This window comes from Pelobates fuscus, chromosome 12, assembly GCF_036172605.1.
Source record: "Pelobates fuscus isolate aPelFus1 chromosome 12, aPelFus1.pri, whole genome shotgun sequence".
Classification (NCBI taxonomy): Eukaryota; Metazoa; Chordata; class Amphibia; order Anura; family Pelobatidae; genus Pelobates; species Pelobates fuscus.
In genome coordinates, this window is record NC_086328.1 from 110772329 (window position 1) to 110791507 (window position 19179).

The window sequence follows — 19179 nt, forward strand, 5'->3', positions numbered from 1 at the left end:
GTCATGTATACCTTGTGGAGTTTAGTGCATTTGAATTATTGTAGATTAAGCCCTAGCCGTGTGGTCATTGCTCCTCTACTGGGCATTTGCAGTATATGTTACTTTTCTATTTTATGGGACATAGAGAAATACATAAATTGTGTGTTCTGATGTAGACAAAGCTTTCTATAGTCTACCTTGTGTGAAACTAGCCAACAGTTCACATAACTATATTGTATTGCAGGGAAGGGCTGGTTACATTTGGCCTGGGGCAGCTCCAAATAAATAGTCCAGTTTTAGTCCAAATTAGCAAACTCCACTCCCTTTTTTAGTTTTATAATGAAATGTTATACTAATACTGCAAGAAATAGAATACAATAATATAAAAATAATACCGTTACAGAATATAGTTTAGTATTGTGCTGTGAAACAGCAGCACACAATGCTCTCTATGCTAGTGACCTGGGGTGAAAATTAGTTCCCTGCTCCCTAGCCAGCCCTCCCCGTTGTTATGTCACACTGAGTCATGCATGTAGAATAGTGCAGCATGCTTAATACAAATATAGCATTAGATAGAAACCTGGTCTCTCTACGGTCCGAGAAGGGGAACAGCAGAGGACTACTGCAGTTGCATAAGAAACCCTTGCCTGTAAACAGAGTCACTGTTACCAAACAGTGTTCTGTCTGGAGTGATACTTGCAGTAAAAGGAGGGCTGGAGAAATACAGAAAAAAAAAAGATAAAACATTGGCAGATAGCCCACTGATGAGAAGTAAAACAAGGTGGGATAGAAATAAACAGCAGACCAAAGGTCTGGTTAAAGTCATGCTCTACATCAGGGGTGTTCAACCTTCGGCACTCCAGAGTTTGTGGACGACATTTCCACTGATACGTTGTTAGCATGATGGCTGTAGGAGCACTATGCGATATGTAGTACACAACATCTGGAGTGATAAAGGTTGGCTACACCTGCTTTGCAGTCTACAGCTGTACCCAGTGACATCATAACATCATTTAATTTGATATGGTCATGATGTCACAGCAAGTCACACTAACTAAGAACCCATAACTGCTCACAGAACACACACAGAGAAATTGTAGCAACAAAGGAGTCTATATGCTGTTACTGTAATGTAAATAGGAAAGGGGTGGAGAAAATCGAATTCAAGGCAATTTGACACTAGATTCAGAGTAAATTAAATTAATACATTGTTTGCAAGTCTTCAGAACTAATAATATATACAATTTATATGCGGATTCTAACAATTCACTGCAGGTATTCTGCACAAAATATTCTTTATATTTTTGTATCAAACACTTTTTTTTTTTTTTTTACTTCCAATACACTTTCACCTGACAAACATCACTTAAGGTGAACTTAATTGAGAAAAAAAAAAAAAAGAATAATTTAGAGCAAAATAGCCAAATTGGAAAAAAAATGCCAAATCCAAAAATTTGAATTCTCACTTTTAGGCATCAATTTAATATTAATAACAAAGTATGGGGATCCTGGGAAAGTTAATTTTGCCAAACATCTACTACTACCCAATGGTACTCATTTTATCCGAAGAATGAAGAGCTGAGTCAACCCTGTTGGGATTTTAACCTGCACCCTCCCAGAAACAGATTAACATAGGGGCTGATGGAGCTGCAGCTCCAGGCCCATGCCCATGGAATAGGCACATTGATTTTTGTGTGATGTTTTACTCTTAGGGTTTCCACCTGGCCAGTGCCGATATTACAGTAAAACCGGCAATACAAATGCAGGTATTTGCAATACCACAACCGGGCAGTAGGTGTGTGTGATGAGAGGCAGGGGTAGCTATGTGTGTAATGAGAGGCAGGGATAGAAAGTTACAGCATATACCTGTATCTCTCTACTCAGCAGCTCCCAGCCTGCAAAGACAGCCTACAGAGCAGGGAAGTGAGGGATGGGGTAAAGGCTGCAGGGAGACATGGGGACACTGAGACATGGGGACACTGAGACCTGGGAAAACAGACACTAGGGGACACTGAGACCTGGGAAAACAGACACTAGGGGACACTGGGAGACATGGGAACACAGACACTAGGGGACACTGGGAGACATGGGAACACAGACACACATGGGGACACAGACATGGGGACAAAGACACTTGGAGACACTGGGAGAAATGGGGACACAGACACTAGGGACACAATGTCCCCAAGTGTCTCAGTGTCCCCATGTCTCCCAGCCAGTGGCCCTGGTGTCTGTGTCCCCATGTCTCCCAGTGGCCCCCCATATTGATTGATAAACTTTTCAAATGAATTAATATTTTCGTTAAACTTTTAAAATTATTTAATATTATAAAAATATTCAAATGTTAATATTTTTTTTATACATGATATTTATATTTTCATATTTAGAAAAAATATTTTAATAGTTTATCCAGATATTAAATCATTTGAAAAGCTTATCCAACAATATTAAATCAAGGCAATTTGTTGGCCCAAAATCTGGTTAAGCATGCTCTATAGGTGCATTCTTCTTTGTCCATGATTGATGACAAATAACAGGTAAAACGGTATTTCCTGGCTAATCATGGCAGCATTTAACATATGGGTTTAGCTCCTCCCTCTAACCCTCAGGACAGGAAACACAATCAATCAAACAATTAAGCCTACCTTCCCCTACTATATTAGGTACCCCAGTATCCTCCACACCTCAGTCTTTTCCTGTCCTCCTAGCCCTAGGACAGTTTATATATATATTTTTTTTCTTTTTCTCTCAGTTTATCTGAAATTTTTTTTTTTGCTCACCTGACCATGCTTGATATGGTCTTGTCCCTGTGGAGGTCAGCCTCCCTCCTCAGGAAGCCCAGGCACATGTAGCCCAATCTCCATGGAGTTGGGAACCCCTGGGAGCCTGGGTGGTTAGTTCCACAGGCTGTGGGAATCCTCTGGCGTCCTGTGTGTGCTTCAGACCTCGATCAGACGATCAGCATGACGGTAAGACGCTCGCGCATGCGCAATGCGTCCGACCGGATTCAGAGTAAAATTTGCCCATGTCCAAAATGGCGGTTTCGCGATCTCGCGACCAAGTGCGCATGTGCGATCCTTTAAAGGTGCAGAGCGGGAAATTTGAAATGGCGGTTTTCAGACTTAAAAACGCTCGTTTTCAGTTCCCTTTACAGATACAGTGCTCTAGTAGACTGTTCTAAAATCTCTGCAGGTAAGTGAATTACTTTTCTTTTAAAATCTTCATAACATTGGGCTGGGAATACATTACCTTTTTTTTAATGTTCTTAGCCCTACAGTCAGGGTGAATCTGATCGCCAGAAGTCACCGCAAGCCTCTACCTCCTCAGCAAAGGATATTGCGTATTGGATTAAGCAAGCAGTGGTAGAGGGAATTGCTGAATCTCACAAGAATAAGAGATCAAGAGGTGAGACCTTCGGCATGGATTCAGATCAGTCTGAAGACGAATACAGACAACCTTCAGCGTACCAGGATTTAGAGCCAATCTCTTCCAGCGAAGAGGAGTATATGGAACAACCTTGCTCCTTGGACTCCAAAGCTATGGAGCATTTGATTATGGCTGTTAGACGTACATTAGATTTGCCGGAAGAGGCCAAAGAATGTTCGGCTTCTGACAGACATTTGGGAGATTTGCATAAGAAAAGACCTTCCTTCCCAGTTCACAGCTCGATTAAAGACCTGATGAGGAACGAGTGGCAAATTCCTAGTAAAAGGATTACTAGTCAGGGAAGGCTTTCAAGGTTATACCCGATCAAAGAGGAGGATTCCAGATTGTGGAATACGGTCCCTAAAGTGGATGCTCCTATCATTAAGGTTGCTAAAAGATCTACGCTTCCGATTGATAGCAATGCTTCCCTTAAGGAGCCCATGGATAAAAGGATCGATGCTGATTTATCTAAAGCCTTCATGACAGCGGGTTTAGGTTGCCACCCGGCCGTATCCATTTCTGCTTTGTCTAGAGCCATGCGTTCCTGGTTGCTTGACTTGGAGGATGACATCGATAAAGGTTGTTACTTCCTTCCACCTGAATCAAGAGATTGTCCTGCCGGGGTATTTTCAGGATCCATCATCTCCTGAAGAAGAAAGATGCCATACACTAGACCTGAGGAGGTGTCTTTCCACATATATTGGACGTTCAGCTAATTGGAGAAAGTCTCCCCAATTGTTTGTGATTCCTTGGGGTTCTCGTAAAGGTGAAGCAGCCTCTGTCGCTACCCTTCGTTCCTGGACCGTTCAGGCTATTTCTAGAGCTTAGAGGTCGAAACAGGTTCCGGTTCCCAAGGACATCAAAGCTCATTCCACAAGGTCCATTGCTACTTCATGGGCTGCAGAGTCAGGGGTTTCTGCAGAGAGCATTTGTAAAGCTGCCAATTGGTCGTCTTTGAAGACCTTTGTACGTCACTACAGAGTGGATGTCTCTTCTCATTCTGATTCAGAGTTTGGCCTTTCGGTCTTGAACTCTTATAAGCCTTAAGTGGATATTAAACAATTTTTGTAGCATGGCTTACCCTCCCTGAGTGGTTATTGCTTTGGGAATCCCATATGTTAAATGCTGCCATGATTAGCCAGGAATAGAGAAAATTTATTTATACTTACCGTAATTTTCTTTTCCTGGCTATTATTCATGGCAGCATTTGGTCTCCCGCCCTCTCTTGGTTTATTTGTCTTGTTACTGGACTGAGGTGTGGAGGATACTGGGGTACCTAATATAGTAGGGGAAGGTAGGCTTAATTGTTTGATTGATTGTGTTTCCTGTCCTGAGGGTTAGAGGGAGGAGCTAAACCCATATGTTAAATGCTGCCATGAATAATAGCCAGGAAAAGAAAATTACGGTAAGTATAAATAAATTTTCTCTAATTTGGAAGGCATGACTTTTTTTTACAGTTTTCTATAACTACAGATAATCCAAAACAATATTTTTTTTCTCACTTAAAGAGAGATGAATTGAGCAAAAGCAGATGCTATTCTGGAGCAACATTCTAGATAAAGAACAATCAGGAGGGAAACCAATAGACTGTCTCTCAACATTTAGCACTTTGCACGTAACGCAGCCCCTGTTTTACCTTGCTAAATACCACACTTCTCCATCTGTGTGTTGAGTTTTTAATAAAATATTTTAAATTTTTCAGGATCTTCTCTTGTTTGTAAAAGAAGTACAGACATTAGATTTAAATAAAAGCACTGCAACAGGGAATGATTCACTCAAAGTAAGATAGAGTTGTAGTCAGGGACAATAAGCCGAGTAATAGTATTGATGGTATAACTAGGATGTGGTACAAGTCAGTTGTGGTGTGCCAGACGTTTGGGTAGGCCTGTAAATAAAGAGTGCCCACCATAGGCGTGCGCAGCCTAATGCATTAGGGTGTGCACGCTAAAGCACAAACACACGCCGCGTGTATATGTATGTATATATATATATATATATATATATACACACATATACACACACACACACACACTGCTGTGTGTGTGTGCTGTTAGTGTGCTGTGTGAGGGTGGTGTGAGGGTGCTGTGTGTGTAAGGGTGCTGTGTGTGTGTGTGTGTGTGTGTGTGTAACATTTTTCCAGGTCAGCCTAAAATTTGCAGCTCCATTCCCAAATTTCTACAATACGAGGTTTAATGAATAATTACAAATATATATATATATATATATATATATATATATATATATATATATATATATATAACATTAGGGCTTTCTAAACATCATTAGCACAAGTTTGACTTTAAATATTAACAGCATGAATAAGGAATACAAATAAATAAAAATAAAAAATACAATTGCTATTTCAGCATTTGGCACAAAACACCATGATTTCCAACGTCTGCATTAAAAGGGAAACTAGTGCCCGGAAAACAAAGTTGCTCCCCCACCCCCCTGTGGAGCAGAAGTGGTTAAAAAAAAACAACAACCTTTTGTCACTTACCTAATTCCAGCGCTGATGTCCCTTTGAGCTTGTTCAGACTATGCCGACGTCGGCTAGGGAGACCTAATCCGCATGTGAAAGCATTATACATTGGGTGACGCTGGATGTCCTCATCTACAACGTTAAGACATCCAGCATCAGTTAGATGCCCAAAAGTCACCTAACGACCCAGAAGTCCCTCTAGTGGCTGTCTGGTAGATGGCCACTAGAGGAGGAGTTAACCCTCAAAAGTAATTATTGCAGTTTATTAGAATCCACAATAATTACCTTTGCAGGGATAAGAGACCTGGGACACTGTACCCAGATGACTTCAATGAGCGGAAGTGTTCTTGGTGCCTATAGTGTCCCTGTAAGCTCTCGCCAAATAAGGATTTAGCTCATCCAATCAGTTGAGCATATTCCCAAGAATATACCAGTCATCAGATAAGACAATCTTCACTGCTGTCAGCTTATTTATAGCTCCTGTATTTAATTTAGAAAGGAGCTGTATACACAATCCCACTACCATAACTCGAGATCCACCACTGTAGCTGTCACGGAGCATGTTGGGTAACAAGCTCCTCTCAATGTACATATAAAGGGGTGGGCAGAGGAGAGATGTCTGCTTTCCTGTTGGCTACTTAAGCAATTTCTAATCTCAATTTAAAAAGGCAGCAGCATCCAAATAGACCCTATGTTCCTTTAAATACCTTTTTATTTTCATCTTTTGTTTTAATGTAAAATTAAATGAGATCTCTGATAGGCAGAGTTTGTGAAAAACTTAACAAGAAATAGTTAACAAAAATGTGTTTTTTAGATGGTTCACTACAGGAAGTAACAAAGTCACAGCAACCTCAGTTGATTGATCTATCCGGTCTGTCTGCCAAAGAAGGAGCCATGCTGATGGTATTTATTTTTTATTATGTGTATTTAAGTCTGTCCATCCATCCATCCATCGGTCATCCTCTCTTTCTGTCTCCTTGTTAGCCTCTCTCTCTCTCTCTCTCTCTCTCTCTCTCTCTCTCTCTGACTAAGTATTCAGAATAATCTAATGATTACTTTTAAAATCATTTTCAATATCCCATAAAATACTTACACATCATCATCGTACTCTTTGGGGGGAGACACAGCTATGACCAAATCTATCCAGTCCTGTAAAATAATATGATTATTACTAATAGAATCAACATTAAAAAACATTCACTAGCATAAAAGCTGCTTCTAACTGGTCGTAGAGGAGTAATGCGTACCCCACCAATGTTCCAAGCTTTTGCCAACGTCGCCTGAGCTTTGGCAAGTGTCACATCGGTTAATATCTTCCCGTTGACAGCTAGAATCTCATCGCCTTTTACAATTCCCCCTGGAAAAGAAATAGTAACTAAAGGTGAATCCTGTTCGATAATTCTACTGTTAAATTACACATGCAGACTAATTTTAAAGTGATTAAATTTTTAACTGAATTAAAGAACCGGTTATTTACCACGATGGACAAGGAGCCTACTGATGGTCACCTTGTATCATGTGGGGACAGTACAGCATCCTGCTGGTACCAAATCATAAATTATAATAAATATTCATAAACACAGCATTCATGAAAATTTTCATTCTCAGGTTTTCACTGTCCTTGGACACAATGTAACCCGAGCTTTATTAAAATGATTTATTTATTACTAAAATTAGGTTTTTAAGATTACATGTCTCTAAGTTATTTTATGCATTAACATCCTATAACCACAAGGAATAAAATAAAATATACCCACTAGCTCTTCATAAAAAATTAAAGCCAGTGCAGTTTAACTATTTTTAAATATTGTAGCTTTATTTTCCTGTTACATATTTGCAAACTACGACAAAACCAAAGATGTCTACACATTTAAGTGAGCAAAGACATTTGGCAGTATTGTATGTACACCAGGAGTGTATCTGTGAGTTGATGCACTCACAAAATGTATTTGCTTGTAGGCATATCTCTTAGAATGGGTCTAATACATCTTCAATATCTTCCAGGTTACGTGACCACATATAAGTAGAAATAAGGAGAGATACATAGTGCAGAGCTTCAAGATATAAATCACTTTTTGATATGAATGACACGTACAAGATTAAAATTAGGTATAGGCCCATCAAAAAGTAAAACCAGAAATCAGAAGCTCCGAACCCGTAATCCAGAAGAAGGTGATACAGGGTATACGCTCTTTCTCCAGATATATTAAAAATAGGTGCAAAAATAAGTATATAAAATTTATAAAAATCAATTTTAAAAAAAATGGAATACAGAGCCCTACGCGTTTTGTTCAGCTGCTTGAACCTCCTCAGAGTAAATAACTTTCTGGTAACTAGCATAACTCTAACTATGACTCTGTCTCATTTTTAAACCCGTCTGACCATTCCGTAGATTCCCGTTAGACAATCCGCTTCTGTGTTAAACCCATCGGACTCTTTGAACATTTAGAAGACCTATTCTGAGAGATATGTCTACAAGCAAATACATTTTGAGAGTGCATCTTTATACTCCTGGTGTACATACAATACTGCCTTATGTCTTTGTTTATTTTATATTTGTGTTTGTTGTATGTAATGTACTTCACAATGTTCCTGACATATATTTCAGCTTCCTGCTTTGTTTTTTTTTTATCTGCCCTTCAGATATGAAAGGCAGAGTGATTTAACACCTGTTTAGATTTGTCATCCATGTGACGAAATGATAAGTATGCCGTTTGCAATAAACTTTGCATAAAATAGTTCATTTGCATTTAATTTCAATGGTTCAAAGAATGTCAGGCAAAATGGTCGGCCCTCAAGCATGTTCACTTCATCAAATCTGGCCCTCTTTGAAAAGAATTTGGACACCCCTGGCATAGAGGGTTATTCACTAATGTGAGATTTCAAAGTGAAAAGAGAATTTCAAATTTAAGGCCAGAGTTGCCAAACCGAGGTGGATATTTTCAAAGACCATTAAACATTCTTACCGTGGCTATCTGCAGCACCGCCATCATATATGGCTGATACTACTATTTTACCAATTGGAGATTCGATGCCACCTTCAACTGCAAGATCCAGGGCCCCCTCCTGTAAACAACATGATGAATTATTAGAAATACCGGCAAGATTTATCAAACTGTTCTGATCTAAAAAGTGGCACAAAAATGTAAAAGTGGAGGAATCACCAATAGATTGTGCATTGGTTCCTATGGTTTCCACGGTAATTACCCCACTTTTAGTACCTTGTACCTCTTTTCAAAACACAAAAATGTAATACTAGGAATGCAGAAATGAGGATTTATCAAAGTCCTGCGTTCTACCAGGAGCAAGAGGGGGTTAAAATTACAATAAATGTGTTTAAAAATCAGTCTGTGTAAATAAGACACATTGTTCTTGCTCTAAATTACGTTTCAGCTTTATAAATTGTTGCAGCAAGTTACCTAATATTTCTCAGAACAGCCCTGCCCCTGATCACACCCCACACTCACACCTCTAAAAATAAAGTGTCCCTCTTTGTCCATTTGAAATGTTGGGATATACACTATTCATTACAGAATATGCTTAACTAAAGCAATAATCATTAAATGATATAGCCACAGTAAATACCTAAATATTATGAGCATTTGGCTCCTGTATGGTTCCATCACATTTATATTTTATATTCCTCTCTGTCAGATATTCAGAACAAATTTGATCAGATAAATATTCGAATTTCGATTCCCATTCAATCTTAAGCTGGACCACACCAAGTCACATTTACCTTTTTTATTTGAAGCTGCCGGACGTCTTTCCCCGCAATTTGATCAGCCGTAAACTGCAAACACGGGCAGAATTTTTTTTTATTTATAGGAAGCACAGTAAACAAATGGTAATTATTTGCATGTGAAAAATGATATCAAAATGTTTCCAAACTAAAAAAAAAAAACAAAATAATTTATTAAAAATCAAAGTATGATTTATTGCGTGTCAGTTAAAATGTCTTGGGAAGTCTACAAGAAATTATATTGCAAAAATCTATCAGAAAAAGAGTATGTTTTTGAAATAATATGGTTTATAAAGATCTAAAGTAAGTTTTGTTAGACTGTTTCAGAGCCTTCAGTGCATTTACAAAAACTGAAGGATCTGATCTGCCTGGGGATAAGAGCGAGTCTGACTGCCTAAATAAATGGTATATGTCTCAAATCGAGTCGCGTTACAGCTCAGAATGTCAGAAGCTGTCACAGAAAGCACAACAGAAATGTGTGTTCTATGTCAGAATTCTCAATGGTTTAATGGACTTTAAATCAATACCTCTGTACTGTAAGCTTTAACTGGTTCTGCAGAGAATAAATCTTACAGAAAATAGCTACCAAACCCACCTGGATCAGGAAATTATTGTATGGTTTATGTATGATATAATGAAAAAGAGCTTGCTATAATTCAAAACAATAGGACATAACCTGATTAAAAAATATATGTATTTATTTTTTCTACAAAAATATTGTTACACATACAAGGCTAGACTCGTAGACAAATAATGCATTTAAGGAAGTAATGTCTAAGGTAGGCTTTCACAAACTCCGGCCCTTCAGATGTCGCTGAACTACAACTCCTGATTCTCAGCCTATCTATTTAATTCATAGAATCATGGGAGTTGTAGTTCAGCAACATCTGGGGGGGCTGGAGTTTGGGGAAGCCTGGTCTAAGGGGTGGTTTGGATTTCTCAAGAATTGCTCCTTATACTAAATAAACAAATGGTTATTATTACTGTCCCTTTGATCTTCTCATCAGAGCTTTGTATCTACAATCTCTCTGAACTGGTCTCCTGGTTAATAAATTATGGATCTTTAAAATAATGAGGAACTTACACTTACCATTGTGTAAGGATCAAAGTCTTCTACATATTTCTGGAAACCCTCAAGAAAAATAATGTTTTAAAGTTAGTTTTTGCTCCTATCTTGGCGATTTGAGGAAAACAAAAAAATAGGAAAAAGGAAATTATAAAACAAATACATTAAAGAAAAAAAAAATGTATAACATGCATGAAATGTTCAAAGCTTTCTCCTGACAGCCAGAAATAGAACGTATGATGATGAGGTGCTGTCTGCGAGTACCGTCACTGGCTTCCCATTTACAACAGAATTAAATTCAAGATTTTCACTCTAAGATACAAAGCCCTTACTAATCCTGCTTTCCACTAGCTGTTCTCACTAATCAACAGATATACTACAGCCCACCCCCTAAGATCTAACAATACCTTGCTCTTATCATCTCTTCCCATGCTGGACTGCAGGTTTTCTCATGCGTGGCACCAAACTCCTTGGAATGCACTTCCCCATGCCGTCAGACTTTACCCTAGTCTCTCTTCCGTAAAATGCTCCATTAGGGAAGCCTACCACTCAGCTTCATAATTAACACTCAGTATATGCCCTTATCTCACTCTGTATTAACATTATTCTCACCCTTGCAGACCTCAACTCCTGTTTCTCAACTCCCCACTCATCTAGATTGAAAGTTGCAACGAATAGGGCCCTAATCTCCTCCTGTATTAGTTTGTCATATTCTGTATTATTATACTGTGTCGTTATAACTGTATCATTTGTACCTATGGACAGAGCTGCAGAATGTGGTGACGGTTTATTAATCAAGTATAATAATAATAATCACCCATACAGACATTTTTTTATAGGATTTTCTTGTTTTTACAAAAATGAGAACTCAAAGTGAATTTAAAGTGAAATTCAAATTTAACATCAAAATAGCAGACTTAGAAACATTTTTTATGTCAGCTATTCATTGTCTTTGGTTACTCTGTAAGCAGTGACTTGCAGTGATTCACCTACAACACATCAAAATCTTTATTTGATTAATTAATCATTTTTAAGGTGGACTGTTCCTTTAATTCAGGTGTGCTTACTGTTACGACATGGACCCGAATCCTGTCTATGGCAATAGTTTAGGGATCCATTTTTAAATTCTAAAATTATGTTGATGATGCATTCTATAATGTTTACGTAATGTACAACAATATTGATTTAGCAAGATGCCTTCAATAGGTTCTTTTCAGTATTTAAGTGGCCTTCGTTGCACTAAACGAGGAATACCACTTACAATACTACAATAGTCAATTATTTGGAAGCAGTGGCCTGTTGAATACAATGTTTCTATTCTAATCATTGTGGATCCCTTGGAAGGTGCGTGGAGATCCAATTTTGGGTCAATATTCATCTATGGAATACCCTGCCTACCGCCATCAGACTCTCCCCTAGTCTTCAATCGTTTAAGAAGTGCCTTAAAACCCATCTCTTTAGGAAAGCCTATGGCCTCCCAGAGTAACCTCTACCTCTCATACCGGTCTCTTGCTCTCTCCTAAAGGGCAGCACTCTACTCTCTCCTCCAGCTCTGCTTCACTCCCACCTTGTTTGATTGCTATTTCCTGTCCTAATGGGTTTTATACCCCACCTCCTATAGACTGTAAGCTGTTTGAGCAGGGTCCTCTTCAACCTATCGTTCCTGTAAGTTTTCTTGTAATTGTCCTATTTATAGTTAAATCCCCCCTCTCATAATATTGTAAAGTGCTACGGAATCTGTTGGCGCTATATAAATGGCAATAATAATAATAATAATCTAGAATAAAATACTCTTTGTATAAAACATGATCACAGACAGAAAGCAAGCCCCTTAAATACATTAATATTCAGTCTTGGAAAGGCTTGGTTTGTTGAAATTTAGACAAGTGGTCTGTATTTCTGACATTTAGTCTGCCTTCAGCACAGCTGTGTTTTCTCAAATGTGTAGTGGACAGTTTGGCAGCTATGACCCCCTCCCCAGAAAAAGAATATACAAAACAAATACGAGCAAACAATGTTGAGCTCTATTCACCAGTCTGTTACATATGCCCTCTCCCCTTAAAAAGATGCAGACAATTTTCTGGCTGATAGTGTTTCAAACTGACAATCAAGACCTTCATAACTTGCAAAATATTTATTGCCTTTAGTAAATGGGGCCTAAAATTTATTTTAATAAAATACCCCATTATATAATCTCACAGCAACTAGATGGATACATTTTGGATGCACAAAATTACAACATATCTAAATTGTATTAGAAACATGGAATATTATACCGTGCACTTGACATTATTGACACAATGTCTAAAAATGGTTTGGCTGGCTCGGTTGTTTTTTTTTTACTACGACTCATTCAACATTGACGGTAAAATAAATTAATTTAATAATATTTAAAATACAACCATGAGACACAGTTTTAATCAGAACTGACTTCTCTACTTTTACATCTCTATCTGTTAGAAAAACACACTTGGAGACAGGTCGGAGAGAGCAAAAAGACCAACACTCAGAGATTGTTACTTGTTTCTTGTTTTGATTAAAAGGGGTGTTATACACAACCATTCTTTTCAACATCTCTGGTGGCTGCAACAGAAAGAAACACATTAATCAAACTGTGAAGAACAAAGAAAAACTGGACAAATGGTACAAAACTGGATACATTCTCCATGTCTACTCTAACGCAAAACATTGCAGACATTGAGAGAACACAATTAATCCAGAGTTGGTTACGAGTCTAGCTATAGAAAGAAAGAGAATGATGAATCTACGTAGCCTCTTATCTCTGAATAGGACTGATTCATGCACCATGTTTCCCTGGACACATTTCACTTGTACATAGCGATCAGCAGTACATAGAATATGCTGCTCTGTGGAATGTAGAATTCATGAAATGCAGGAAGGAAATATATTTATCAAAGAGAAATCCCAAAGGCACATCAATGTTTCTCCAACAGCATATGAGTTCTACATACAGAGGGCAGCACTACTAATGCTGAGAGCTGGGATGCAACATCACCCCAACCTAAGTGTCCGTATACAGAGCTCCAGGAAGCAATCCGTACACAAACTGATCCCAACAGCAAACCTCTGGACACCAGGGTTAAAAGTCTAAATAAATAAAAATAATGTGTGTGAGTGTCGGAATGTAAATATATGTGTGGTTACATGAATAAGAGTGTGTGTGAATGTGTGCATATAAATGTGAGTGTGTGTGAATAATAAAAGACAAAACTACACTGCAGGGTGAAGGGGGATGCCAATATACATTTCTGCCTCCAGGGGCCCAATACCCTATGAATGACTCAGTCTAACAATAAGAGAATGGGCTAAATTTGACCCATGCACTAACACCCCATGCCTATTCTTCCTTCTGAAGCTGACAGGACATGTTAACATCCCTCAAATTAATTGGGGTAAATTAATGGAGATAGCAAATCATGTCAAAATAGCCATCCCAAACAGGTATCTAAGCATTTGGAATAATGAAAGAGCTACTTTAACTCATCATAGGAAAGCTTGCATTTAATATTGCTGTCGTGCCAGACAAGTTTCATAAGGTCCCAAGTACTTTCTATTTTATGGCTGAGGTCCAGATGTATTGACTGTCGTTCAGTAATATAGAGAGATACTTTTTTTTGCTGCCTTTTACTTTTGACACACTGACACACTCTTAACCCCTTAAGGACCAAACTTTTGGAATAAAAGGGAATCATGACATGTCACACATGCCATGTGTCCTTAAAGGGTTAAGGAAAATATGCAAGAAGTACCGCATTCATGCATTTCAGTGTTCGTAAAAACATTTTAAGGGCAGACCACGACATATGATAACATGAGTGGTATGTTGATTTTTAATGTTTACTCATTGTGTCATGCAAAAATTATTCTGTAAAAACACCCAGCATTGCACAATACATTGCCATCCAATCTGGTAGACACTGCTGGTCCTAAAGAGTTAAGTATACTCGAACTTCTTTCTTTTTATTAAATTCACTATTTATTAAATTTCTTGTGCGTCGCTCTGTGTGGGTTTATTAGATCACAGAACATTTATTTACATCAGCATAGAGCGGGGCGACAGACGGGTTCTGCAAATGTTTTTATATCTCCATATCAGATTATTCCCAATGTTTTTCCTGTTTTTGCTCAAGCCACTATTTGCAGAGATCAAACGGACCTAAACTATCTAAGGATAAAGTCTAAATTAGACAAAATTTAAGTTTTTTTTTTTGTTTTTACATTTTCTTTCCCGTGTTGCTATTTACCAATTTGTGCTATTAGAGTTATTCACTAAATTGGAGATTGTGTCGGGTAAACAAGGGAATAGCTGTTTTTAAAATCTTTGCACTAGCACAGCATTTCTAACCCATTTATGACCAATGACCCCATGCATGATGGGTCTTGTGCTAAAAGGGATAAAAGTGTCCTCAATTTCCATGAACAATGCAGGAGATTTGCTATTAGCATTTATCAGAAAGACTAGATGTTTAAACTGCAATTGGATAAATACTTGCACAAACATAACATACAGGGATATAATTTCTAATTAGTGGGATAATAGCTGCTTGATCCAAGGAGACATCTGACTGCTATTTTGGGGTCAATAAGGATTTTTTTCCCCTAGTTTGTTGCAAAATTGGAAGCGCTTCAGACTGGGTTTTTTGCCTTCTTTTGGGTCAACAGCAAAAACACATCTGAGGAAGGCTGAACTTGATGCATGCAAGTCTCTTTTCAGCTATGTAACTATGTAACTCTACGACGATGCCTCATTATATTTGCCTATTTTGTGCTTATATTTTGCTCTGGATCGCTGAAAGCATCATTATACACCAATTCGCCACAAGGCATGACGCACAGATTTTTTAATCGATCAGCCTAAAATGAAAATGTTTATTCATTAAACTGGGAATTGTTGAACATTTTTAAATTTGAGCCAAAACTGCTACATTAAAAAATAAAATAAAAAATAACACCCTGAATGTAATGAATAACCACCTGAAAAATAATAATGTATGTCCCATAATTCTTACATTCACACGAGCTGTTATAGCTTGGTTTCTATAAGCGTTATATCTTTTTATTACTTCACTTTTTCCTAACTAAATAGCAGCAAATCTTCACATTTTTAACTTCTTGTCACTCATTGGAGAGTATATTAAAGTAATTGTGATTTAAAAAGTTCACAAAGCATTTACAGTTTATAGTTAATCTCATGAGACGATGACTAATCTGGACACCACTTATTAACTAATGTGATAATTGCAGTGAATTCAAAGTGATTTTCAAATTGAAGACCAAAGTTGCCGAGGCTGAAAGGATGACTGGGAGAATTTTGCCAGTTCAGATATGTTTACCTTAAATTTGAATTCCCTGCAATTGTCACGTGAGTGAGTAACCCTGTGAATATGCAAGTAGCATTCAGTGAGATAGCTGAGCATCATGTGAACTGTAGTTCACAGTTATTTGCAGTGCCAGGATTAGCCATTAATGTCTTGATGCGCACGAGAACATATAATAGGAGCAGGCTTTTCTTCACTCAAAATTCAGAAGAATCGTCTCACCAACGTGTCTGCTTTTGCTGGTCGAAGCATAAAGTTAGAATCGGGTGCCAGCATCACCGGTTTGGAAGAAACTGGTGCAACCGGCCGCCGGTGAGTAGGAGGACTGGGTGCAAACTGCTAGATTTAAGAGAACAATGCAGATAACAGCAAAATTGTCAGAAATATTGTAAAACACACTTTAATCAAAATCACGGCAGACATGCATTCAGGGCAACCGCTAACTACATCTAAGGTAAGTTCAATAATGACCGAACTTAATTTTGTAAAGCTGACAAACTTATAACCCGGTAGCTCTTTTGGTTAACACACCACTGTAAATGTAGCTCAAACCTAAGTAGCAGCTTGTACTCATGGTGTGATCATCGTAGGATGATTACCAAGGTTTATAAAATAAGTAACTGTGTCACTAATACCTTTCCAGTTTGGTCAAAGGAGTGAGAATATGAATAGATCCTAGAGTTCCCTTGGCATGATATGTGCTTGATATTATATCATTTTCACCAATGTATGCAATTCTTAATTAATCCACAATCCACATGCACTCTATGTTTAACATCTGGGTGCAGAAGGGAAAACTCAGCATAAAAAGATGACCAAGGTCATTTTAGGGCATTTCTCAGAGCTCTGTGTATGTTGCATATCAGACTGATCCCACCCATGTGGGCAGCCAAGAACGGAAGTCGCAGCCGGTCCCCCTCTGAATGGGACATACAGTAACGGCCTATGTGATCATTTCTGGCTTTGCTGGGCCTCATCAAGTCTTGATCTAGCGGCCCAGCATACATCCTTATTTTAGGAAATTAAAAACTCAAACACATGGTTCTACGACTCATATATGCAGCATCTACCAGCAAAATACCTCCCGTTTAATTAAACAAATTACAAGTAAACTAAAATGACAGCACAGGATTGTTCTGGTCTGATCCTGATGTTTCTCATAGCTAGCAAACCGCCCAAGATGAAATCATCTCAATAAAACATTTTTATGTTTAGTTTGCAAATACCCTGACCTTTAACATGAACAAGGAGAGGTATAGTGCTATATGCGCGGTTTAAATCTCTCTGAGCAGTCACATAAAATGTAATATATTTATTGTATATATGAGTTAATGGAAGAATGATCTCTGCTCCAGTGCTACGGTTACAGTCAATGTGAAAAATCATCCATGTACACTGCACTTTGTATTAATTTATGGATGGATTCGATCAGGGGCTTCTCTTTTATAATGGAACTTTAAATGAGTTTATACTAATTCCCAAGAATATTTACTGGTTGTCTATAAAGAATGTGAAATGTACTCACTGAACAAAGAAATGGTTTCCCTAAAAACCAAGGAACGTGTGCAACTGTACTACAATGCAAACTAGATCAGAAACGACTATTGATTTGCAAAATTTAGGCCGAAATAGACAAGTTAAGAAAAAAGTTAAGCTGGGCAGTTTTGACATTTTCTAACTGAAAATTAAGCAAATTTAGCAAAGACATGTCATTCACTGAGCCATGTCTTTTGGAACATTAACAAATGTTATGTATACACTGTGATATAGATGCCATCAACAAACGTAGATTATAACTAGCAAATATATGAAATGAATATGCTAGATCGAGTTCTGAAACAGGATCCCCATCGTGCTTTGTGAAATAGCACAAATGTAGGGATGTTCAAATGTGTAAGTAACCATGGGCTGAAACTTCCACAATTGTAATTTAACTTCACAGAGAAAGAGATGCTGATATTATACATTTAATTATTTTCTAGATATTTTTCATTTTGAAGCCATGTCATGTTAACTTGTTGGGAGCATGAAATAGTGTTCTTGACCTCCAGACTTGGTCTGGTGACCAGATGACTTCCATCATTGACCCGTAATTAGTTTACCCTGTGCCTTTGTTGGAGAGAGGGGGGAGAGAACCAAGGTTATTCTAGTTTTCTGAAAGGCCAATTTGTCTCACCCTTTCTTCTTGAGGTATCTTGAACTCATTCTTCAACTGCTTAAAAATGAAAACTTATCAAAAACGACTTGCTATTTTACAGAAAACAGCAGTTATAAGATATTCTTAGTACACAATGGGTGCAAGTTTTCTCTACTATAACCTTAAAAAGACACTTCACTGCTCCCCCCCACAAAAAAAGAATATTTAGTAGATCTGCCCCATATGAAAACATGCATGCATTTAATCTACATCTAAAATCTCCTGGTAATGATCCCCCTTTTAGTAAGTGGTACCCACATCAGCCCATCCTTGCAAGCGTGCTGTCTTGGCGTTATACTTGATTCTGGCCTCACATTTAAGCCTCACATCCAGTCTGTTACCAAATCCTGTAGATTCCACCTTAAAAACATAGCCCGCGTCCGCCCCTTTCTTAAGCAAGATGCTAGTAAGGAGCTTGTCCATGCTCTAGTAATCTCTCGCATGGATTATTGTAACGCTCTCCTAATAGGTCTTCCCACAAGTCATATTGCTCGATACAGTCTGTAATGAATGCTGCAGCTAGACTGATTTCCCTCTCCAGTCGGTTCTCTCACACCTCTCCCCTCTGTCAGCCAGTCAATTCAAGGTACTAATATACACCTATAAAGCACTGACCAATTCTATCCCCTCCTATATTTCTTCACTGATCCACAGGTATGCCCCTTGCAGTACTTCTCACGGGTGGCTCCTTTCCTTTGGAATAGCCTGCCTACGACCATCAAGCTCTCCCCTAGTCTTCAATCATTTAAGAAGTGCCTTAAAACCCATCTCTTTAGGAAAGCTTATGGCCTCCCAGAGTACCTCATGTACCTGTCCCTTGCTCTCTCCTAAAGGGCAGCACTATATTATCTCCTCCAGCTCTGCTTCACTCAACCTTGTTTGATTGCTACCTCCTGTCCTGTTGGCTTTTACACCCCACCTCCTATAGACTGTAAGCTCATTTGAGCA

At 38.2% G+C, this 19179-nt stretch overlaps 1 protein-coding gene across 3 annotated transcripts in view; it reads right to left on the reverse strand.

The window, feature by feature from the left end:
• Positions 1–19179, reverse strand: part of USH1C (USH1 protein network component harmonin) — a 105707-nt gene that overhangs the window by 3702 nt on the left and 82826 nt on the right. The window contains exons 20-27 of one of the 3 annotated variants that reach the window (XM_063437921.1): positions 16257–16373; positions 13216–13278; positions 10720–10761; positions 9627–9680; positions 8854–8953; positions 7135–7244; positions 6981–7036; positions 560–692 (exon numbers count right to left, since the gene is read on the reverse strand). In XM_063437921.1, coding sequence (XP_063293991.1) covers positions 599–692; positions 6981–7036; positions 7135–7244; positions 8854–8953; positions 9627–9680; positions 10720–10761; positions 13216–13278; positions 16257–16373 — 636 coding nt within the window. In that variant the 3' untranslated portion in view covers positions 560–598. The remainder of the gene's footprint in view (positions 1–559; positions 693–6980; positions 7037–7134; positions 7245–8853; positions 8954–9626; positions 9681–10719; positions 10762–13215; positions 13279–16256; positions 16374–19179) is intronic. The other 2 variants (XM_063437923.1, XM_063437922.1) reach the window with 2 other exon arrangements.